General features: G+C 49.3%; 1 protein-coding gene across 1 annotated transcript in view; it reads left to right on the top strand.

Moving 5' to 3' along the window:
- Nucleotides 1-24,724, top strand: part of CALCOCO2 (calcium binding and coiled-coil domain 2) — a 138,923-nt gene that overhangs the window by 96,832 nt on the left and 17,367 nt on the right. Inside the window, exons 14-16 of the mRNA XM_075350039.1 lie at nt 9,980-10,075; nt 10,664-10,759; nt 22,693-22,798. Of these exons, the coding sequence (XP_075206154.1) occupies nt 9,980-10,075; nt 10,664-10,759; nt 22,693-22,798 (298 nt within the window). The remainder of the gene's footprint in view (nt 1-9,979; nt 10,076-10,663; nt 10,760-22,692; nt 22,799-24,724) is intronic.

The following is a 24,724-nucleotide window of genomic DNA, read 5'->3' as shown; positions in this document are numbered from 1 at the left end:
CCTTCGCGCAGTTCCATCTGCGCCCACTCCAATGGGACATTCTCCGCAAATGGGACAGGAGGTCGACTTCCCTCGACAGGAACGTCTCTCTTTCCCTTGCAGCCAAAACCTCTTTTCAGTGGTGGCTTCTTCCCACTTCTCTATCGCAGGGAAAATCCTTCCTGCCCCCAACCTGGGCTGTGGTCACGACGGACGCGAGCCTGTCAGGGTGGGGAGCGGTTTTTCTCCACCACAGGGCTCAGGGAACCTGGACTCCGATAGAGTCTTCCCTTCAGATCAATGTTCTGGAGATAAGGGCAGTGTATCTAGCCCTATTGGCTTTCCATCGGTGGCTGGAGGGCAGGCAGATCCGTATACAGTCGGACAACACCACGGCGGTCGCGTACATCAACCACCAGGGCGGCACGCGCAGTCGTCATGCCTTCCAGGAAGTCCGGCGGATTCTGCTGTGGGTGGAAGCAACAGCTTCCACGATCTCCGCAGTTCACATCCCGGGCGTAGAAAACTGGGAAGCAGATTTTCTCAGTCGTCAGGGCATGGACGCGGGGGAATGGTCTCTTCACCCAGACGTGTTTCGAGAGATCTGTCGCCGCTGGGGAACGCCGGACGTCGATCTCATGGCGTCACGGCACAACAACAAGGTCCCGGCCTTCATGGCACGGTGTCAAGATCACAGAGCTCTGGCGGCGGACGCGTTAGTTCAGGATTGGTCGCAGTTTCGACTCCCTTATGTATTTCCTCCTCTGGCGATGTTGCCCAGAGTGTTACGCAAGATCAGATCCGACTGTCGTCGCGCCATTCTCGTCGCTCCAGATTGGCCGAGGCGGTCGTGGTACCCGGATCTGTGGCATCTCACGGTGGGTCAGCCGTGTGCGCTTCCAGACCGCCCAGACCTGCTGTCACAAGGGCCGTTTTTCCATCTGAATTCTGCGGCCCTCAACCTGACTGTGTGGCCATTGAGTCCTGGCTCCTAGCGTCTTCAGGGTTATCTCAGAATGTCATTGCCACTATGAGACAGGCCAGGAAACCAACGTCCGCCAAGATCTATTACAGGTCTTGGCGGATCTTCTTGTCCTGGTGCTCTGATAATGGTTTTACTCCCTGGCCTTTTGCCTTACCCATTTTTCTTTCATTCCTTCAATCCGGAATGGACAAGGGTTTGTCACTGGGCTCTCTCAAGGGACAAGTATCGGCGCTCTCAGTATTTTTTCAAAAGCGCCTGGCAAGGCTTCCGCAGGTCCGCACGTTCCTGCAGGGAGTTTGCCACATAGTTCCACCCTACAAGCGTCCGCTGGAACCCTGGGACCTTAACAGGGTGCTAACGGCTCTTCAGAAGCCACCTTTCGAGCCGCTGAGGGATGTCTCTTTATCACGTCTTTCGCAGAAGGTGGCATTTCTAGTGGCAGTTACCTCACTCCGAAGAGTGTCGGGGCTTGCAGCGCTGTCATGCAAAGCCCCCTTCCTGGTTTTTCACCAGGATAAGGTGGTTCTGCGTCCTGTACCGGAATTTCTCCCTAAGGTTGTATCTCCTTTTCATCTCAATCAGGATATCTCCTTACCTTCATTTTGCCCTCATCCAGTTCACCAATGTGAAAAGGATTTGCATTCATTAGATCTAGTGAGAGCACTCCGGCTCTACGTGTCTCGCACGGCGCCCCTGCGCCGTTCAGATGCGCTCTTGTCCTTGTCGCTGGCCAGCGTAAGGGTTCGCAGGCTTCCAAGTCAACCTTGGCTCGGTGGATCAAGGAACCGATTCTTGAAGCCTACCGTTCTTCGGGGCTTCCGCTTCCTTCGGGGCTGAAAGCCCATTCTACCAGAGCCGTGGGTGCGTCCTGGGCATTGCGACACCGGGCTACGGCTCAGCAGGTGTGTCAGGCAGCTACCTGGTCTAGTCTGCACACTTTCACAAAACACTATCAAGTGCATACCTATGCTTCGGCAGACGCCAGTCTAGGTAGGCGAGTCCTTCAGGCGGCGGTGGCCCACCTGTAGGAAGGGGCCGTTTTCGGCTCTCTTTTATTGAGGTATTCTTTTACCCACCCAGGGACTGCTTTTGGACGTCCCAATTGTCTGGGTCTCCCAATGGAGCGACAAAGAAGAAGGGAATTTTGTTTACTTACCGTAAATTCCTTTTCTTCTAGCTCCTATTGGGAGACCCAGCACCCGCCCCTGTTCCCTTCGGGCTGGTTGTTCTTTTGTGTACACATGTTGTTCATGTTGAATTGTTCTTTTGGTTCATGGTTTTCAGTTCTCCGAACATCCTTCGGATTGAATTTACCCTAGACCAATTTATAAGTTTTCTCCTTCCTGCTTTTGCACCAAAACTGAGGAGCCCGTGATCCACGGGAGGGTGTATAGGCAGAGGGGAGGGGTTACACTTTTTAAGTGTAATACTTTGTGTGGCCTCCGGAGGCAGAAGCTATACACCCAATTGTCTGGGTCTCCCAATAGGAGCTAGAAGAAAAGGAATTTACAGTAAGTAAACAAAATTCCCTTCTTTTTAGCTGCTTGGACAGTTCATTATGGAACTGCAACTAGGGCTTCTTTTTGGAGTAGGGATTCTATTTAAACCATCCTCAAAAAAGCCCCAAAATGCTACTAAGGGAAACAGGTTAGATTATGACGGTATAAAAATAATTGTTATGGGCAGCATATCGCCTGACATAAATGAGGAACAACATGATTGTAATAATGGTTCTGTTTCCATCAGATTTTGTTGGCCTGTGTAAACAGAGCAGTAGACTAATGTCCATAAACTTATATAGTCTATTAAAGCTCTTTAAGTGGGTCATTAGATTTAGTACAAATCAAAATATTATGGTACCAGCCTAGTTCTGACTTTTTACTCAGGACAGACTGCAATGGGTGTCATACAGAATTTGTGAGAAATTGGCAGTTTTCTTTATCGTTCCTATGGGAGACCCAGACCATGGGTGTATAGCTACTGCCCCCGGAGGACACACAAAGTTACTACACTCAAAACGTGTAGCTCCTCCCTCCTAGCATATACACCCCCTGCTAGCCAGTTCTAGCCAGTTTCTTGCTTTGTGTCAGGAGGATCCACACACACACATGCATCCCTTTTTGATTTTTCATTTTTTACAAAGATTTGGAAGAAAAGCGGGTCCACTGGACCCCCGGCATGTCCCTTCACACTCCCCTGGCGGCAGTGCTGTTAAGGTTGACTTCAGGGCAGGAGCCCTTCATGCCGCGCTCCTTCAACATCCCTTAGGGGCTCTGATTTGAAGTGGGAGCCAACACGGTTCTCACTGCCTTGCAGGAGACCGGCCTCCATCCGCAGCCCTTGTGCAGGACCCTGCTGGACGGAGCACTGACCCCCACCCCACAGGGACTGGACCCTGCGTCTCAAAGCTAAGTATAGAGACGTTTATTCAGAGGGTCTTTCTGCATGTGGGGCACTTTTATTGGGGGGGGACAGTGATTGCTGAATAATGCTGCTTTGTTTACTGTGTTTCCGGCCGGTTCCACAGTTTTTACTGAGAACCGCGCCGATGAGGCCTGATTTTCGGCCGCATGCATAACTTTAGGCCCCGGCTTCAGCCGCGGCCTAGTTTCGTTTCGTTCCCCTGCATGTCAGGCATGCAGGGGGACGCTGCAGAGCCGCCCGCCGGCCGCTCTGCACAGGGGAGGACGCTCCGTTTTGAGGTGATGATTCCCTCCCCTGTACATCTCCTTCGCCCTCCGATTCCCGCTCCTGGGTTAACCCCCGCCTCCCCCCCTCACTCTGGCGCCATTTTCCAGCGTCTTAGTACACTGGTCGGCGCTGGCTGCCCTGCAGCACAGGGAGGGAATACTGGCTGAGGGTCCAGGCTTGGAATCCGGAGGGCACTCATAATATGGCCTGATAAGTCACAACCCCTGGTTGTGCACTTTTTATACACTCTCAGGCATTCTGAAGGAGTTAATTCTTTATCATAGAATCTCCCCCTCAGCAGCATGTCTCACTCTAGCAGCTAAGCTACAAGGTTCTACATGTGCTGCATGTAACCTCATATTGCCTGAACCGGCACACTGTAATGGTTCTTAGGTGGGAGTCCCCCCAGGCTGAACCCCTGTCTTGGGTATTCTACCCATGCTGGACAGAGCCCCCACCTCTGCAGCATGTCTCACAGAGCGAGGCTGCAGGCTGTTTCTTTATTATCCACTGCAGGTAGTCTCGTATGGCTATACCGAGCTCCTAACCACTGTGGCCCCTCAGCATGGGGGCTCATTAATGGTCCCTCCAGCTGCTCCGGTTTTGGTGGCTGACCCCCATAGGATTCCTATTTCCAGGGGTCGGCTGTCCCGGCATCTGCTGAGCATGCAGTTCCCCTCTCAGGGCGTTTTCTGCTCGCTCGGCCAAGCTCACAAGGGACTCTCCTTCTGGGCTCAGACCCCGTTCTCCTGACAGGGAGACGCAGGGTCCCCTGTCCTCCCCGTCCCGCAGCTCCGATTACGAGCTGATTCACCGGACGAGGAAGATGTCTCTACCGCGGACACGGACGCTACTTTATTTACATTGATCCGTCCGTAGGTGACGCAGATGCGAATGATTGGCTTGCGTCCATTATTCTTGTGTCCGCCTGATCAGGGGAGTATTCCCCGCTGGCAGAAAGGCACAGTTTACCTTTAGCAGGTCAAGGAGTGTGTTACTTAACCACTCCAGTTTTCAGGCCGCTGCGTCCAAGCCCACAGCCTATCCTGCAGACCCCACAGCGGGGTTCTGCTGCCTGTCTCCCCCTCCCTTCAGAGAGGGTAGCCACTCCGGTCTAGACTGCCCGGTTAGTTGTATCAGTGGCTGACGGCACCTCTATAGGATTCTACCGTACATTAATTTTGTACTGGACCTCACTCCGCTCTGAGATGAAGCGTGTTTCTGAGGACTGTGTTTCCCCTGTCCACCCATGGTGGTCAAGAAGTGGGCTCATTCACTTCAGGTGGCTCAGCCCGGACCGTTATGTCAGTGGCTGATGGCTCCTCACTTAAGGTTCTGCGGTCCGCCCGGTTGTCCTTTGGGCCAAGTCGGTATGGGAACGGCAGGAGCTTGTTCTCCTCAGCTTACAGCAGTGCGGTTTTTTGTAACTTCTCTGCTTCTCTGGAGGAGATGCATTCTCTCACAGGGACTCTATGCCCAAAACGGTTGCCTGAACTCCAGACTTCAGTCTTTTCATCCTCTGCCAGGTCTGCCATGCTAGACGCCGCACGGCGGTGGTCTGGGCTACCTTCCTCGCTATCCGCAGGCTCCTGTGGCTTCGAAATTGGAAGGCAGATGCCTCTATGGAGGTTCCTGGCTGGGCTCCCCCTTGGTGGGCCCAGTTTCCCCGGAACCAAGCTGGGTGAAATTAAGGAAGCTCTTGGCGGGGAGTGTGCTTCCTCGCCACAATCCTAAACCAGGGAACCTGTCCAGGGCAGGAATCAGTTGAGGTTTCGGTGGTTTCCGTTCCTCCATCTGATCGTCCTCTAGCTCGGCCTAGGTTCATAGAACCAAATGGCTCGAAGCTGCGTCTTCAGAAGACCGCAGGAGATGCTGCCACTGAGCCAGCTTCCTCCGAGCTATCTAGCCACGCCAACAACCTCCTTGGTCGGTGGCAGGCTCTCTCCACTTGGCGACGTATGGTTCTAACACGTCTCCGTTCAGTGGGGGCGGGATTATATCTCCCATGGCTACAGGATGGAATTCTGTCCACCCGCCAAACAGATTTTTTCTGTCAACTCCTCCCGGCTCCAAGGCCGCCGCCTTCTCACAGGCCGTGGCATTTCTTGCAGACCAATGGAGTAATTGTACCGGTTCCCGACTGGGAACGGTTCTGAGATTTTTGCTTAAATCTATTCCTAGTCCCCGAAGAGGGCGGTGCCTTCCGACCTGGATCTTTAGCTTTTCAAGCATAGTCAGGTGTGGCGTTTTCACATGGAGTCTCGGTCTTGTTCCGTGTGTTTTTCACCGGATCAATCAAGAACCCAAGGAGATTCCCTAGCAGCCATCGGCATCAGAGATGCCTATCTGCAGGGGTCAATCGCAGTTTCACACCAGCGTTGACTACGTTTTGACAATCGGAGTGGTCCAATTCGTGGCTCTTCCCTTGGAGTTAGCCACGGCCCCTCGAGTATTCTCATTGGGGCAGCTGTGAATAGGGTCCTGCACCCCTAGGGATTGGCAGTGATCTTTTGCCCTGGACGGCCTTCTTGTCGGGGCTTCATCCAGTGCTGACTCTTAGCAGAGTGCTTCGCTCACTCTCGCCACTCTAACCTATTCGGGTGGCTTGTCTTTCTGCCCAAGTCCACTCTGACTTCGAACCAGAGGTTTTCAGGGACGCAATTCGAGTCTCTATCGGCACTTGTGAAGCTGCTCTTAGTCGATCAGTAGTCCCTCCGCTGGCGGTCGGCGTCGTTCTATCAGACACCATATACAGGTGCTGGTCAGACGGTGGCATCAATGGAAGCGATTCCTTGCCCAGTTTCTCCTGCGTCCTCTGAGATTGGATGTTTTCCGCTGTACAAGCGAACTCCCTCCTCCCACGGGGTGGTGGCTTCGCCACTGACCAGAGGCTCGTTTCAGTGGTGGCTTCGGCCACTCTGTCTCAGGAGCGCTCCTTCCTGGCCCCGTCCCGGGTGAGCCTCACCAGGATGCTAGTCTATCCGCCTTGGGAGCAGTATATCTCCACCGTGGAGCGCAGGGCGCTTGGACTCTGTCCGAATCAGCCCTCTGGATCAATGTGCTGGAAATCAGAGCTGTATTCTAGCTCTCTAAGCCTTCACCATCTGTTGGCGGCTAGGCACATTCGAGTCCAGTCGGACACCGTGACAGCGTTTTTCCTACATCAGCTTCCAGGGCGGGACACTCAGCCGCCTGGCAATCTTGGCGGCTCAACATTCTTCAGTGGACAAGGGACTCCTAGTCCACCGTATCCGCAGCCCACATCCTAGATGTGAAAACTGCGAGGCAGACTATTTCAGCTGTCCAACCGTGGTCCACAATCCTCAGGTTTTGCGGTAGACACACTGGTTCATGTTTGACCCCAGCTTCGTCTCTTTACGTATTTTACCCTCTACCTCTTGTCCAGAGTCCTGCGCAAGATCAGTAAAGAGGGCCGTCGGGTCATTCTCATACTCCAGACTGACCCAGGCAGGCTTGGTACTCTGACCTGCTCCTTCTGTCCGTTGGGTTGCCATGGCATCTTCCGGACCGTCCAGACCTTTTCTCAAAAGGTCCGTTTTTTCCGTCAGAATTCTGGATTCTCAGATTGACGGCGTAGCTCTTGAGTCCCGGATCTTGGCGACTTCTGGTATCCTTCCTGAAGTCATCTCCGCTATGACTCGAGCTCCAAAGTGTCCTTTGACCTTTTTGGCCTTGCCGACCCTCCTGTCCCTTCCACAGTCCGGTCTACAGCTAGGACTATCCCTCATTAAGGGACAGGTCTCGGCTCTGTCAGTATGTGCCAGCGGCGTATCGTCCGGCTGGCTCCGGTGCGCTCCTTTAAGGGCGCATCTCACATCATTCCGCCTTTCCGGCGGCCTATGGAGCCCTGGGACCTTAATCCGGTCCTCCCGGTTCCCGGAAACCTCCCTTTGCGCCTCTTGGGGAGGTTTCTTTGTTTCATCTTTCACAGAAAGTAGTCTTTCTAGTGGCTATATTTTCCCGCCAGAGAGTTCTGGCTGCACTCTCTCGGAGTCACCCCCTTTTTTTGGTCTTTGCATCAAGACAAGGTGGTCTCCGTCCGACTCCGGACTTTTTTCCCTAAGGTGGTTACTGCTTCCACCTTATCCGGGGCAATTTTCCTGCCTTCCTTTTGTCCGGCTCCTGTTCATCGCTTGAGGAAGCGTTGCATATCCTGGATCTGGTGCGGGCGCTCCGGATCTATGTGTCTCGCACCGCCGTTATTAGGCGGTGCACCTCTCTCTGGTGCTGACTGCTAGTCAGCGTAGCGGTCTCTCGGCATCTAAGCCGACCCTGGTTCGTTGGCTTAGGTCGGCCATTTCGGAGACCTACAAGTGTACTCAAGTGCCTTCCCCGCCGGGGATCAGAGCACATTTGATCAGACCTGTCGGCGCCTTTTTGGGCTTTCAGGCACCAGGTTACGGCTCAGTAGGTCTGTCAGACTGCAGCTCGAATTAGTCTGCATACTTTTTCGAAGCACTACCCAAGGCATGCTCATGCTTTGGCAGACGCGGGCTTGGGCAGACGCATCTTTCCGGCGTCTGTCGCCCATTTGTGAAGTTAGGTTTGCCTGCTTCTCAGTTGTCTGTTTATTCCCACCCATGGACTGCTTTTGAACGTCCCATGGTCTGGGTCTCCCATAGGAACGATAAAGAAAAAGAGAATTTTGTTTACTTACCGTAAATTATTTTTCTTATAGTTCCGTCATGGGAGACCCAGCACCCTCCCTATTGCCTGTTGGCAGGTTTCTTGTTCCGTGTGTCTTCACCGGCTGTTATTGTTGTAGACAGAGGTTCCGGCTCTTCCGGATTTTACTCTCTCTTCTTGTGGGTGGATGTCCTCCTTCAGCTTTTGCACTAAACTGGCTAGAACTGGCTAGCAGGGGGTGTATATGCTAGGAGGGAGGAGCTACACGTTTTGAGTGTAGTAACTTTGTGTGTCCTCCGGGGGCAGTAGCTATACACCCATGGTCTGGGTCTCCCATGACGGAACTATAAGAAAAAGAATTTACGGTAAGTAAACAAAATTCTCTTTATTTTATGCTAGAGAAACCAAAGAATAATCCCCATTAAAAAATAACTTTTAATATTACCATTAAAAGGTCAAAAAAATACAATAATAAAACACACAATATGGTATATGCAGGGTGTACAATAACAAGAGACGGGAGGGAGAAGGGAATATACTATCCCTATATATCCCTAAATAAGCTCTCCCTACCTAGCAATGGAGGGTATGACGCCCTAGGGTTGTGGCACCCCCATTCACCAACGGGATACCCTGAATGACCCTATAAAACCCTGAACAGGTCAAACAAACACCAAATAATTACAAAAAAGCCTCATCAAGATAATATGGAGACATCAAAAACTTATCTGGAAAAGTCCACGACAGAGTCCCGACGCGTTTCATCCCAGAGATGCCAGGGAATCATCAGCGGAAAGGCCCAGGAGGTAAAATACCTACCAATGCAAGCGCCTCCTTGGGACCTGTCCCCTGAAGATTCCCTGACATCTCTGGGAGGAAACACATCGGGACTCTGTTGTGGACTTTTCCAGATACGTTTTTGATGTCTCCATCTTATATTGATGAGGCTTTTTTGTAATTATTTGGTGTTTGTTTGACCTGTGCAGGGTTTTATAGGGTCATTCAGGGTCTCCCGTCGGTGAATGGGGGCGCTACAACCCTAGGGCGTCATACCCTCCATTGCTAGGTAGGGAGAGCTTATTTAGGGATACATAGGGATAGTATATTCCCTTCTCCCTCCTAGCCCTTGTTATTATACACCTTGCATATACCATATTGTGTGTTTTGTTATTGTGGGTTTTTTTACCTTTTAATGGTAATATTAAAAGCTATTTTTTAATGGGGATTATTCTTTGGTTTCTCTGACTCCCTCCCCTTTCTCATTGGCTGCGGCCTGGTTTAATTATTGCAGGTATTTTATGCTACAAGTGTTGCTTTAACAAGAAATAGAATTTTCCGTGTGCATAACATGGAAGAGGAGGTCTAAACCATGAGAACATGGAGGACCATTTTATGGTACAATATTGAAGAATCTACAGATTGAATAATCTAGTACAGAAACTAATTTTTACTGCTTAACAATACATTTTATAGACATCAATAGAAATAATCCAAAATCCGCAGTTACTAATATTCATCCATCCTTGGACTGATAGCCCCTGTGTAGCTGATGATGTCACGTAGTCATCCCAGGTAGAGGTTTAGCTGTCATTAACGGTAATCTGAGTTTAACACAGCAGAAAATATGAGCTTCATGTCAATGTTTACTTATTGATTTCATTATTTCTTCGGAGAAAGATGGCAGCCGAAAAAGCAGAGAAAGATCTGAGAGAACAACTCGCGTCTTCTGAAGATAGGATGCTGGGCTTGGAACTGCAACTGGCCGAGCAGCAGGTGAATGTCTGTTATATGGGGTTCACATCAGAAGGATAGGTATAGGGTGTACTTATATATAATTTGTAAAGCCCGAGGTCAAGCGCTCTTCATTCAAGTGCAAATGTAGTGTGCCGTGCAAAAAAACTGGAAAAGCATAAGATATTGTGCGAGCCCTCTCCATGGGAAAAAGGGCCTCCAACAAATATTTTCACATCCCTTAGGACCAGAAGGCAAAAAACAAGGGTCAGGGGATAGACCACCCTTTGCCAAATCTAAGGGAAACCCCACATTTGCTCCCAGCTTTTACCAACTGCCACGGTCTGACACTCATTTACAGAGTAGCTGCTTCCAAAATATGGCACCAGAGACTCATTTTTCTTATTTTTGGGGAAAGTAAAATGACAGTAATATGTGACTATGTCGTGCAATTTAGATGCCATTTCAATGATGAAACTTAGCACTGTTATGGTGATAAAGACGTAAAACTGTATGGGACTTGTAATGTAAGCGTCAGCTGGACCATGTGGATTTACATTGTTTCAGAAAGGACTGCTGGGGTACATCATTGAGCTCGGTAACAATACTTGTTCTTCGTGTTGTATACAGGACGCAAGCAGACAACAGGGGGAAGAATTAGTTGTGTTAAGAAGTACTCTGGATGTCCGCAATATGGAAGTAGAGAACTTGAAGGAAACACATAGGGTAATATAGTTATAGATGTATAGTTTATATAGTGGGTTCTGATAGTATGTGACTGTATAAGGATCCGATATTTTATTCCATGTCAGCTTATTTATTTCTTCCTCCTGCATCTCTGTCTTTTGTGTATACAGTGCCTACAAGTAGTATTCAACCCCCTGCAGATTTAGCAGGTTTGATAAGATGCAAATAAGTTAGAGCCTGCAAACTTCAAACAAGAGCAGGATTTATTAACAGATGCAGAAATCTTACAAACCAACAAGTTATGTTGCTCAGTTAAATTTTAATAAATTTCAAACATAAAAGTGTGGGTCAATTATTATTCAACCCCTAGGTTTAATATTTTGTGGAATAACCCTTATTTGCAATTACAGCTAATAATCGTCTTTTATAAGACCTGATCAGGCCGGCACAGGTCTCTGGAGTTATCTTGGCCCACTCCTCCATGCAGATCTTCTCCAAGTTATCTAGGTTCTTTGGGTGTCTCATGTGGACTTTAATCTTGAGCTCCTTCCACAAGTTTTCAATTGGGTTAAGGTCAGGAGACTGACTAGGCCACTGCAACACCTTGATTTTTTCCCTTTTGAACCAGGCCTTGGTTTTCTTGGCTGTGTGCTTTGGGTCGTTGTCTTGTTGGAAGATGAAATGACGACCCATCTTAAGATCCTTGATGGAGGAGCGGAGGTTCTTGGCCAAAATCTCCAGGTAGGCCGTGCTATCCATCTTCCCATGGATGCGGACCATATTGCCAGGCCCCTTGGCTGAGAAACAGCCCCACAGCATGATGCTGCCACCACCATGCTTGACTGTAGGGATGGTATTCTTGGGGTCGTATGCAGTGCCATCCAGTCTCCAAACGTCACGTGTGTGGTTGGCACCAAAGATCTCGATCTTGGTCTCATCAGACCAGAGAACCTTGAACCAGTCTGTCTCAGAGTCCTCCAAGTGATCATGAGCAAACTGTAGACGAGCCTTGACATGACGCTTTGAAAGTAAAGGTACCTTACGGGCTCGTCTGGAACGGAGACCATTGCGGTGGAGTACGTTACTTATGGTATTGACTGAAACCAATGTCCCCACTGCCATGAGATCTTCCCGGAGCTCCTTCCTTGTTGTCCTTGGGTTAGCCTTGACTCTTCGGACAAGCCTGGCCTCGGCACAGGTGGAAACTTTCAAAGGCTGTCCAGGCCGTGGAAGGCTAACAGTAGTTCCATAAGCCTTCCACTTCTGGATGATGCTCCCAACAGTGGAGACAGGTAGGCCCAACTCCTTGGAAAGGGTTTTGTACCCCTTGCCAGCCTTGTGACCCTCCACGATCTTGTCTCTGATGGCCTTGGAATGCTCCTTTGTCTTTCCCATGTTGACCAAGTATGAGTGCTGTTCACAAGTTTGGGGAGGGTCTTAATTAGTCAGAAAAGGCTGGAAAAAGAGATAATTAATCCAAACATGTGAAGCTCATTGTTCTTTGTGCCTGAAATACTTCTTAATACTTTAGGGGAACCAAACAGAATTCTTGTGGTTTGAGGGGTTGAATAATAAATGACCCTCTGAATAAACTTTTCACAATTTAAAAAAAAAAAAATAAAAAAAGAAATAACATTCTTTTTTACTGCAGTGCATTTCACACTTCCAGGCTGATCTACAGTCCAAATGTCACAATGCCAAGTTAATTCCGAATGTGTAAACCTGCTAAATCTGCAGGGGGTTGAATACTACTTGTAGGCACTGTATGTGTGTGCTTGTATGTATATACACACACACACACACACACACACACATATATATATATATATATATATATATATATATATATATATATATATATATATATACACACACACACACAAACGGTTGGTACGGAAAGTATTCACACCCCTTTACATTTTTTTGCTCCTTGTTTCATTGCAGCTATTTGGTAAATTCAAAAAAGTTATTTCCTTTGCTCATTAATGTACACTCTGCACCCCATCTTGTCAGGAAAAAAAACAGAAATGTAGAATTTTTTTTCAAATTTAGCAAACAGGAAAAACTGAAATATCACATGGTCATAAGTATTCAGATCCTTTGCTCAGGCACTCATATTCCTTGTGATCCTCTTTGAGATGGTTCTACTCCTTCATTGGAGTCCAGCTGTGTTTAACACTAGAACTACTGGACTCGTGACACCTATATAGAAATACATGGTGCAAAGTAGTCAAAATGACTACCTCAGTAGTTCTAGTGTTAATGAAACTGATAGGCATTGATTTGGAAAGGCACACACCTGTCTATATAAGTCCTCACAGCTCACAGTGCATGTCAGACCAAATGAGAATCATGAGGTCAAAGGAACTGCCCAAGGAGCTCAGAGACAGAATTGTGGCAAGGCACAGATCTGGCCAAGGTTACAAAAGAATTTCTGCAGTACTCAAAGTTCCTAAGAGCACAGTGGCCTCCATAATCCTTAAGTGGAAGAAGTTTTGGACCACAAGAACTCTTTCTAGACCTGGCCGTTCAGCCAAACTGAGCAATCGTGGGAGAAGAGCCTTGGTGAGAGAGGTAAAGAAGAACCCCAGGATCACTGTGGCTGAGCTCCAGAGATGCAGTAGGGACATGGGAGAAAAATCCACAAAGTCAACTATCACTGCAGCCCTCCACCAGTCAAGCCTTTATGGCAGAGGGGCCCATCGGAAGCCTTTCCTCAGTGCAAGACATATGAAAGCCGGCATAGAGTTTGCAAAAAAACACATGAACGACTCCCAGACTATGAGAAATAAGATTTTCTGGTCTGACGAGACGAAGATAGAACTTTTTGGTGATAATTCTAAGCAGTATGTGTGGAGAAAACCAGGCATTGCCCATCACCTGCCCAATACAATCCCAACAGTGAAACATGGTGGTGGCAGCATCATGCTATGGGGGTCTTTTTCATCTGCAGGGACAGGATGACTTGTTGCAATTGAAGGAAAGATGAATGCGGACAAGTACAGAGATAACCTGAAAGTAAACCTCTTCCAGAGTGCTTTGGACCGCAGACTTGAGCAAAGGTTCACCTTCCAACAAGACAATGACCCTAAGCACACAGCTAAAATAACAAAGGAGTGGCTTCAGAACAACTCTGTGACCATTCTTGACTGGCCCAGCCAGAGCCATGACCTAAACCTAATTGAGCATCTCTGGAGAGACCTGAAAATGGTTGTTCAACAATGTTCACCATCCAACCTGACGGAACTGGAGAAGATCTGCAAGATAGAATGGCAGATGATCCCCAAATCCACAGGTGAAAAACTTGTTGCATGATTCCCATGAAGACTTATGGCTATACTAGTTGAAAAGGGTGCTTCTAAAGGGTCTGAATACTTATGACCATTTTTCTTGTTTAATAAATTTGCAAAAATTTCTACATTACTATTTTTTTCAGTCAAGATGGGGTGCAGAGAGTACATTAATGAGAAAAAAAAGAACTTTTTTGAATTTACCAAACGGCTGCAATGAAACAAAGAGTGAAAAATTTAAAGGGGTCTGAATACTTTCCGTACCCACTGTATATACACTGTACATACAGTATATGTATATACACATACATAGATACAGTGATGATTGAAAGTCTGTGAACCCTTCCACATTTTCCATATTTCTGCATAAATTTGACCTAAATCTGCTTCACATTTGCACACAAGTCATAAAAGTAGATAAAGAGAACCAAATGAAACAAATGAGTCAAAAGTATTAGACTTAGTAATTTTTTTAATAAAGAAAATGATCCAATAACCCATCCTATGAGTTGCAAATATTTGTGAACCCTTATTTTCAGTATTTGGTGTGCGCCCCTTAGACAGCAATAACTGCATCTAAACATTTTGGTAATCACTGATTAGTCCTGCACATTGACTTAGAGGAATTGTATCCCTTATAACATCCAAACAAAAAAAAATAAATTGATAAAGAAATGTTGCTGATGTAAAGTAGGAATGTGGGATATGTTATTTATTAACTATTTTGTACTATATACATATCTTGTTTAAAGGGATCAAAATTCAAAGTGTGAAAATTGCAAAATTTTCAATATTTTTGTCAAATTTTTGATATTTTCCTAAATTTACGCAAATCATATTGACCAACATTTACAGCTAACATGAAGTATAATGTGTCTCAGAATCACTGGGATTTGTTGAATCGTTCCAGAGTTATTACATCCTAAAGTGACACTTGTCAGAATTGTAAAAATTGGCCTGTCCAGGAAAGTGAAAACAGACGAGTGTTGAAGGGGTTAACCATTATTGTGTAGAATGTCTTGTGTTTTTTGGGTCATTGTCTTGCTGCAGAACACTTGTTCCATTGAGATTTAGTTCATGGACAGATGTCCTGATTTTTTTTTAATATTTCCTGTCTTAGGCCCTGTGCGCACTTGCCGGTTTTTGCTGCGGATTTCCTGTGGTTTTGCTGCATGTTCGCTGCATGTTATGGTCATAACATCTCTGCAGTGATTCACCAGCAAAACCTATGGGAAAAAAAAATGCTGTGCACACTATGCGGATTTTGACAGCTGCATGTTTTGCTGCGGGATTCCCGCAGCGAAAACAATTGCATGTCACTTCTTTTCCGCACGTCGCTGCTGCATTTCACTCCATTGACTGTCATGTAATCGTGAAATCCTGCAGGGAATAACGCAGGCAGCAAATTCTGTGCGGTTTATTGCGTTTTCCTGCGTTATTCCCTCCGGTATTTCACGGGTTACCTGCGGTAATGTACATCACTGCCCTGCGGTTTGCAGGGAAGTGATGTCATTATGACAGGAAGAGGAAGCGGAGCAGAGAGTAAACACACACATACCAGACACAGACATATAGAACACACACAGATCACACTCATACACAGACACAGACATATAGAATACACATAGAAAGCAAACGGACATATAGAAAAAAAAACACGTGGGCTCCGTATTTTTACCATCCAGCCAAGGTAAGCACACAGCGGCGGCCCGGTATTCTCAGGCTGAGGAGGGCGAGGGCCAGGGTTAATGCCCCCTCCTCCTGCAGCCGAGAATATCAGCCCGCAGCTGCCCCGGGACTGTCACATCCATTATGCGGCAGTACCGGAGTGTCCCCGGCTCTTCCTGTTACCGTGATGCGGTGGCAAATCAGGGTAATATAAGGAGTTTATTGCGGCGGATCGCCGCCACGAAGTCCAGGCTTGATCATGGCAGCGTCTATGAGACAGCTGACATGATCAACCCGTAAGTAAAGTGAATAAACACACACACACCAAAAAATCCTTTATTTTAAATAAAACACAAAAAAGCCCCTGGTTCACCCTTTTATTAACCCCTCCCAAAACAAAGCTCCGGCGTAATCCACGTCCTGCGATGCTTGCATCCAGCCGCGATTGACACTGACACACTGCTGAATGCAGCCTCGCAGCGAGACAGCAGAGGTAATTATCGGTCATTTCTCACGGCCGGTAATGTGAACTCACATTACCGCTCGGGAGAAATGCAGCGTGTGCTCACAGGGACTCTGTCTATCTATCTATCTATCCCTCTATCTATTCTTCGATCTATTCTTCTATCTGTCTTCTATTCTTCTATCTGTCTAGTTGTCTGCTATCTATCTCAAAAGGAAATTACTTTTTCTTCATCGTTCCTTATGGGAGACCCAGACCATGGGTGTATAGCTTCTGCCTCCGGAGGACACACAAAGTACTACACTAAAAAGTGTAGCTCCTCCCTCCGAGCATATACACCCCCTGGATGACCAAATCTAGCCAGTTCAATGCTTTGTGTTCAGGAGGTCACACACACATGCATTCTCTTTTGATTTTTGATTTTAAAGAGTTGGAAGAAAAGCGGGTGCAACCTGGACTCCCGGCATGTCCCTTCTCACCCCACTGTGTCGGCGGTGCTGTTAAGGTTGATTTTACAAGGCTGGAGCCTTACATGCCGCGCTCCTTCACCATCCCTCGGGCTCTGGCTTGAAGTGGGAGCCATCACGGTTCTCACTGCTTTGCAGGAGACCGGTCTCCATCCGCAGCCCTTTCAGGACCCTGCCGGACAGAGCGCTCATCCCTCAGAGAACTGGCCCTGCGTCTCATAAGCTAAGTATTGAGACGTTATTGAGGGGTCCCTTGTACATTTATTGTGGGGAGAGTGTGTTATTTAACTTTGCTGTAATTTCCGGCCGGTTCTCTGGTTTTTTCCTGAGAACTGCGCCGAGGGTGCCTGCTCGTCGGCCGCATGGAAAAATTTAGGCCCCGGCTTCGGCTGCGGCCTACTTTCGTTTTCACTGTCCCTGCATGTCAGTCATGCAGGGGGACAGTGCGGCGCCGCCCACCGGCCGTTCAGCACAGGGGAGGACACTCCTCTCTGAGGAGATGTTTCCCTCCCCTGTATTTCTCCTTGGCCCTCCGGTTCCCGCTCTTGGACTAAACCCCGCCCCCCCTCCTCACTCCATCGCCATTTTATCAGCGTTCACACACTGATCGGCGCTGGCTGCTGCAGCTCTGCAATCTGTCTGGGGGTCCAAGCTGGGAATCCGGAGGGCACACAAAACGGTCTGGTAAGCCACAACCTCTGGTTGTGGACTTTCTTATACACTCTCTGGGGGTCATTCTGAAGGAGTGTGTTCTTTACTGCAGAGCCTCCACCTCAGCAGCATGTCTCTCACTAGGAGCAAGGCTGCAAGGCTTTACTCTATATGCACTGCATGTAAGCTCATACTGCCTGAACCGAGCACATATCCACATTGTGATGCCTGCTCTAACATGGTGGTGCCTCAGCCTGGAGTCTCCCCAGGGGTCCCTCCGGCTGCTCCAGCCCCGGTGGCTGAACCCCCGGCTTGGGTAGCATCGTTTTCTAAAGCTATCTCCCAGTCCTTTGCCGACTCCATGGGACAGCTGTCCCGGACTCTGCTGACCATGCATCAGCCCCCTTCTCAGGGCGCCTCTGCTGCTCCGACTCGCTCTGCAGAGCTCACAGAGGATTTTTCATCTGTTCCCAGACCCCGTCCTCCTAAACGGAGACGCAGGGACTCTTCTCCTTCCTCGTCCCACGGCTCTGATTCACGAGTTGAATCGCAGGGCGAGGAGGATGCCTTTACTGTGGGCTCAGACGCTACCTCTATGTACCCCATTGATCTAACCGAAGGTGATGCAGATGTTAGTGATTTGATTGCGTCCATTAATTCCGTACTGGACCTCAATCCACCAGTGTCAGAGGAACAAGCTTCTCTGGTAGAAAAACACCAGTTTACCTCACCTAAGAGAGCAAGGAGTATGTTTTTTAACCACTCCAGTTTTCAGGCCACTGTGACCAAACCCAGGGCCTGTCCTGACAAACGCTTTCCAAAGCGTAGTTCTGATGACCGTTTTCCTTTTCCACCAGAGGTGGTCAAGGAGTGGGCTCATTCACCAAAGGTAGATCCTCCGGTGTCTAGAATCTCAGCCCGGACAGTTGTGTCTGTGGCGGATGGCACCTCACTTAAGGATTCCACTGACCGCCAGGTTGACCTTCTGGCCAAATCTGTATATGAAGCGGCAGGGGCCTCGTTCTCCCCGTCTTTTGCAGCAGTGTGGGCTCTTAAGGCCGTCTCTGCTTCTCTGGCGGAGATGCATTCCCTCACCAGGGACTCTATGCCCGAAATGGTTGCCTTAACTTCCCAGGCTTCAGCTTTTTCATCCTATGCTATGTCTGCCATTCTGGAGGCTTCTCACCGCACGGCAGTGGCTTCCGCTAATTCCCTCGCGATCCGCAGGATCTTGTGGCTTCGAGAGTGGAAAGCAGACGCTTCTTCCAAGAAGTACCATGCTGGGCTCCCTTTTGCTGGGTCCCGGCTGTTCGCTGAACAACTGGATGAAATTATTAAGGAAGCTACTGGCGGGAAGAGTACTTCCTTGCCACAAACTAAAACCAGGAAACCTGTCCAGGGCAGGAACCAGTCGAGGTTTCGTTCCTTTCGTTCCTCTAACTGGTCATCCTCTAAGCCCTCAGCCTCGTCCACTAACTCAGCCAAGGATCGAAAACCCAGCTGGCGCACGAAGCCGCGTCCTCAGAAGAACGGAGGAGCCGCTGCCACTAAGGCAGCCTCCTCTTGACTATCTGGCCGCGCCAGCAACGTCCTTGGTCGGTGGCAGGCTCTTCCACTTTGGCGACGTGTGGTTTCAACACGTCTCCGATCAGTGGGTGCGGGATATCATCTCCCACGGCTACAGGATAGAATTCTCTTCCAGCGCGCCAAACAGATTTTTTCTGTCCACTCCCCCCTGCTCCAAAGCCGCCGCCTTCTCTCAGGCCGTGGCATCCTTGCAGGCCAACGGAGTAATTGTACCGGTTCCCGCCTGGGAACGGTTCAGAGGTTTCTACTCAAACCTCTTCCTAGTCCCCAAGAAGGACGGTTCCTTCTGGCCCATCCTAGATCTCAAGCTTCTCAACAAGCATGTTCAGGTGCGGCACTTTCGCATGGAATCTCTGCGATCAGTCATTGCCTCAATGACCCAAGGAGATTTTCTAGCATCCATCGACATCAGAGATGCCTATTTGCATGTGCCAATTGCAGTTTCACATCAGCGTTGGCTACGTTTTGCAATCGGAGAGGAACATTTCCAATTCGTGGCTCTCCCCTTCGGGTTAGCCACGGCCCCTCGAGTATTCACCAAGGTCATGGCAGCAGTGGTTGCGGTTCTGCACCTCCAGGGGTTGGCAGTGATTCCTTACCTGGACGACCTTCTAGTCAAGGCTTCATCCAGTGCAGACTGTCAGCGGAGTGTCTCGCTCACTCTCGCCACGCTTGTTCAATTCGGGTGGCTTGTCAATCTGCCCAAGTCCACTCTGACCCCGACCCAGAAACTTACGTACCTAGGGATGCAATTCGAGACTCTGCCGGCACTTGTGAAGCTGCCCTTAGTCAAACAGCAGTCCCTTCATCTGGCGGTGCGCTCTCTGTTGAGGCCCCGCCGTCATTCCATCAGGCACCTCATGCAGGTGCTGGGTCAGATGGTGGCGTCAATGGAAGCGGTTCCCTTTGCCCAGTTCCATCTGCGTCCCCTGCAGCTGGACATTCTCCGCTGTTGGGACAAGCGGACCTCTTCCTTGCACAGGCTAGTGGCTCTGTCGCCACAGACCAGGAGCTCTCTTCAGTGGTGGCTTCGGCCCCTCTCTATATCCCAGGGACGCTCCTTCCTGATCCCGTCCTGGGTGATTCTCACCACGGATGCCAGTCTATCCGGCTGGGGAGCAGTGTTTCTCCACCACCGAGCACAGGGCACTTGGACTCCGTCCGAATTAGCCCTCTCGATCAATGTGCTGGAAATCAGAGCTGTGCTCCTAGCTCTCGTAGCCTTTCACCACCTGTTGGCGGGCAAGCACATTCGAGTCCAGTCAGACAACGCGACAGCAGTTGCCTACATCAATCACCAGGGCGGGACTCGCAGCCGCCTAGCAATGTTGGAGGTTCAACGTATCCTTCAGTGGACGGAGGACTCCAAGTCCACCATATCCGCAGTCCACATCCCAGGCGTAGAAAACTGGGAGGCAGATTATCTCAGCCGTCAAACCGTGGACAGCGGCGAGTGGGCCCTGCATCCGGCAGTGTTCCGGTCAATCTGCCGCAAGTGGGGCACTCCGGAAGTGGATCTCATGGCATCCCGGCACAACAATAAGGTCCCGGTTTACGTGGCTCGCTCCCACGATCCTCAGGCCTTGGCAGCGGACGCGCTGGTTCAGGATTGGTCCCAGTTCCGTCTGGCCTACGTGTTTCCCCCTCTAGCTCTCTTGCCCAGAGTCCTGCGCAAGATCAGAATGGAGGGCCGTCGGGTCATAATCATTGCTCCAGACTGGCCCAGGCGAGCTTGGTACCCAGACCTGCTCCGTCTGTCCGTAGAGGTGCCGTGGCATCTCTCGGACCGCCCAGACCTTCTCTCACAAGGTCCGTTTTTCCACCAGAATTCTGCGGCTCTCAGATTGACGGCGTGGCTCTTGAGTCCTGGATCCTGACGGCTTCAGGCATTCCTTCGGAGGTCATCTCCACTATGACTCAGGCTCGGAAGTCTTCCTCGGCCAAGATTTACCACAGGACTTGGAGAATTTTCCTGTCCTGGTGTCGCTCTTCCGGCCATGCTCCTTGGCCTTTTTCCTTGCCGACCATTCTGTCCTTTCTACAGTCCGGTCTGCAGCTAGGACTATCCCTCAATTCCCTCAAGGGACAGGTCTCGGCTCTGTCAGTGTTGTTCCAGCGGCGTATCGCCCGACTGGCCCAGGTGCGCACCTTCATGCAGGGCGCATCTCACATCATTCCTCCTTATCGGCGGCCCTTGGATCCCTGGGACCTTAATCTGGTCCTCACGGCCTTACAGAAACCCCCCTTTGAGCCTCTTAGGGAGGTTTCTTTGTTTCGACTTTCACAGAAAGTGGTTTTTCTGGTGGCCATAACTTCTCTCAGGAGAGTCTCTGATTTGGCTGCGCTCTCTTCGGAGTCACCCTTTTTGGTTTTTCACCAAGACAAGGTGGTTCTCCGTCCGACTCCGGACTTTCTCCCTAAGGTGGTGTCTCCTTTCCACCTTAACCAGGACATTTCATTGCCTTCCCTTTGTCCGGCCCCTGTGCATCGCTTTGAGAAAGCGTTGCATACTTTAGATTTGGTGCAGGCGCTCCGGATCTATGTGTCACGCACCGCTGCTCTTAGGCGGTGCACCTCTCTTTTTGTGCTGACCACAGGTCAGCGCAAGGGTCTCTCGGCTTCTAAACCGACCCTAGCTCGTTTGATTAGGTCGGCCATATCCGATGCCTACCAATGTACTCAGGTGCCTCCCCCGCCGGGGATTAGGGCGCACTCGACCAGAGCTGTCGGTGCCTCTTGGGCTTTCAGGCACCAGGCTACGGCTCAGCAGGTCTGTCAGGCTGCCACTTGGTCTAGTCTGCACACCTTTTCGAAGCACTACCAAGTGCATGCTCATGCTTCGGCAGATGCGAGCTTGGGCAGACGCATCCTTCAGGCGGCTGTCGCCCATTTGTGAAGTTAGGTTTTGCCTACTTCTCAGTTTTCTGTTTATTTCCCACCCATGGACTGCTTTGAGACGTCCCATGGTCTGGGTCTCCCATAAGGAACGATGAAGAAAAAGAGAATTTTGTTTACTTACCGTAAATTCTTTTTCTTATAGTTCCGACATGGGAGACCCAGCACCCTCCCTGTTGCCTGTTGGCAGTTCTTGTTCCGTGTGTTTTCACCGGCTGTTGTTGTAGACAGAGGTTCCGGTTATTCCGGGTTTTACTCTATCTCTACTTGTGGGTGGATGTCCTCCTTCAGCTTTTGCACTAAACTGGCTAGATTTGGTCATCCAGGGGGTGTATATGCTCGGAGGGAGGAGCTACACTTTTTAGTGTAGTACTTTGTGTCCTCCGGAGGCAGAAGCTATACACCCATGGTCTGGGTCTCCCATGTCAGAACTATAAGAAAAAGAATTTACGGTAAGTAAACAAAATTCTCTTTTTTTTTTAAATGTGCTTTATTGCATTGAATGCATTAAAGCACATGTACCAACCCGCATGCGGCAAAACCGCGGCAATACCGCGAACAATACCGCGGTAAAACCGGGTGCGGTAATCTTTCAGACCCTGACGAATTTTCTTAAGAAAATTCCGTTTTCCATTGCGCACAGGGCCTTATTCTACCAATGATGGCAAACTGTCCTGACCCAGGTGCAGAAAAACAGGCCCGAACAATGATACAACCACCACCTCCATGTCTCACAGGCATAACACTCCTCATTTAAATCAAAAGACCCCTATTTTGGTCTAATTTGTCCACAAATCCTTGTTCCAATAGCCTTCTGGCTGGTCCAGGTAATCATTAGCAGATGGGCAGCAATATTCTTTTTGGAGAGAAGTGGTAAGGTTAACGTTCTATTAGGAACCTCCAAGGCCTAACATGTATACTCCTTTAATTCATGTGTATATTTATTTCTAGAGCGATCGTAATACAATAGATGAACTCCACAGCCATTTGTTAGGCAGAGCACCTTCCTCTTTCATGACTCAGCAGCAAGGCTTGGCTTTTGGGAATCCATATGAAGGTATCCAATTTTTTGCTTTCCAGATTATTTCATCATTATAGGAACCTGTCACCTACTCACCTGTGGGGCAATCCGATACAGTAAGGTCCGATGGGAGTCACTGCTCTCGGGTCTGGTGCTTCCTCTAACTTTGCGATTGGCATCCTCCTTGCTTCTTGTGGTTGAACTGTTGTATGTCATCCACACAGGCCGGCTTAAAGGGAACCTGTCATCAGAAATTTCGACAAAAGCTAAAATATTCCCCCTCTGCGGCTCCTGGGCTGCATTCTAGGAAGGTCCCTGTTATTATTGTGCCCCATGTGAGACCAAAATAAAGCCTTTATAAAGTTCTACCTTTTTGTATGCAGCTTCTGTAAATCTGACACGGGGGCGGGCTCTCTGCCGTCCGTTATTTTGCCCCCTGGTCCTGTATGCCGCCCCCATCGCTCCTTTCCATATCTGATGCACCGCCCACTGCTCCAGCCATCCCCGCGCATGCCCAGTGCCAGTCTCACGGGACTGAGCAGTGTGACCGCTGGTGACGTGTGCGCAGGCAAGTGATGATGGGCGGGACTGTGACTGTTATCAGCAAGTACCCGCCCATAATCTCGTGAGCGCGCAAACCTCTCCAGCGGTCACACTGTGCTCAGAGTAGATGCTAGACTGTATGGGCTGCTTCCAGGGATGATGTCCCTTTGTCATGTGATAGGGGCGTGTTCAAAATACTATCACATGACAAAGGGACGTCATCCCTGGAAGCAGCCCATACAGTCTAGCATCTACACTGAGCTCAGTGTGACCGCTGGAGAGGTTTGCGCGCTCACGAGATTATGGGCGGGTACTTGCTGATAACAGTCACAGTCCCGCCCATAATCACTTGCCTGCGCACACGTCACCAGCGGTCACACTGCTCAGTCCCGTGAGACTGGCACTGGGCATGCGCGGGGATGGCTGGAGCAGTGGGCGGTGCATCAGATATGGAAAGGAGCGATGGGGGCGGCATACAGGACCAGGAGGCAGAATAACGGACGGCAGAGAGCCCGCCCCCGTGTCAGATTTACAGAAGCTGCATACAAAAAGGTAGAACTTTATAAAGGCTTTATTTTGGTCTCACATGGGGCACAATAATAACAGGGACCTTCCTAGAATGCAGCCCAGGAGCTGCAGAGGGGGAATCTTTTAGCTTTTGGGCGAAATTTCTGATGACAGGTTCCCTTTAAGGAAAAGTTTAAGAACGCCAGCACTTTACAGTACTTTGCTCTACCCTCAGCAGGGCAGAGCAAAGTGCGCGTGCGCTAGAGCGCATTTAAGAACACTCTGGGGATGACGTAGGACACGTTATCTACACAAAGCAAGTAGGACGGAGATGGATAGAAGAGAGGAGGCGCCAGACCGAGAACAGCAAGAATAGAGGAGGCATCGGACATGAGAACAGCGACGCCCATCGGACCACTCCTGAGGTGAGTAGGTGACAGATTACCTTTAAATTTAACTGTGTCTTTTCAATGTGAGTGCTGACATTTAATGTTTTATCCTCATTATGCACGGTGATTTACTACAATGAGCCTATTAGCTATGGTACCAAAACTCTGGCTTACAGATGACCTGCCACAAGCTATACATTTTATTTTTTTAAACTGTTCACCTGAATCTGGGGTTGTTTTTGTTTTATGCCGGTCCTTTACCATTCCTAAGATACAACCAATATAGAAAACTAGTATTTGTAGTCAACTGGATGTGGCCCTGAAGGAAACCTCCACAGATGAGGGTTGATGATCACTTGGCTATGGAGACTAGATTTACATACATGGAAGAAAGGGTGATATCTTAGAAGAGGAAAGGTATTGAAACAAAAGAAAAACCAAGCCAAATTCAGGAGAACAGTAGCATTAACACCCGGTAAAAAAATACATATTTATGGCAAGTGAGAGGTGCATACAGTGCTGG

Source organism: Anomaloglossus baeobatrachus, chromosome 5, assembly GCF_048569485.1.
Source record: "Anomaloglossus baeobatrachus isolate aAnoBae1 chromosome 5, aAnoBae1.hap1, whole genome shotgun sequence".
NCBI lineage: Eukaryota > Metazoa > Chordata > Amphibia > Anura > Aromobatidae > Anomaloglossus > Anomaloglossus baeobatrachus.
Note: the sequence above shows the minus strand (reverse complement) of the source record. Positions and strands in the feature narration are given on the sequence as shown.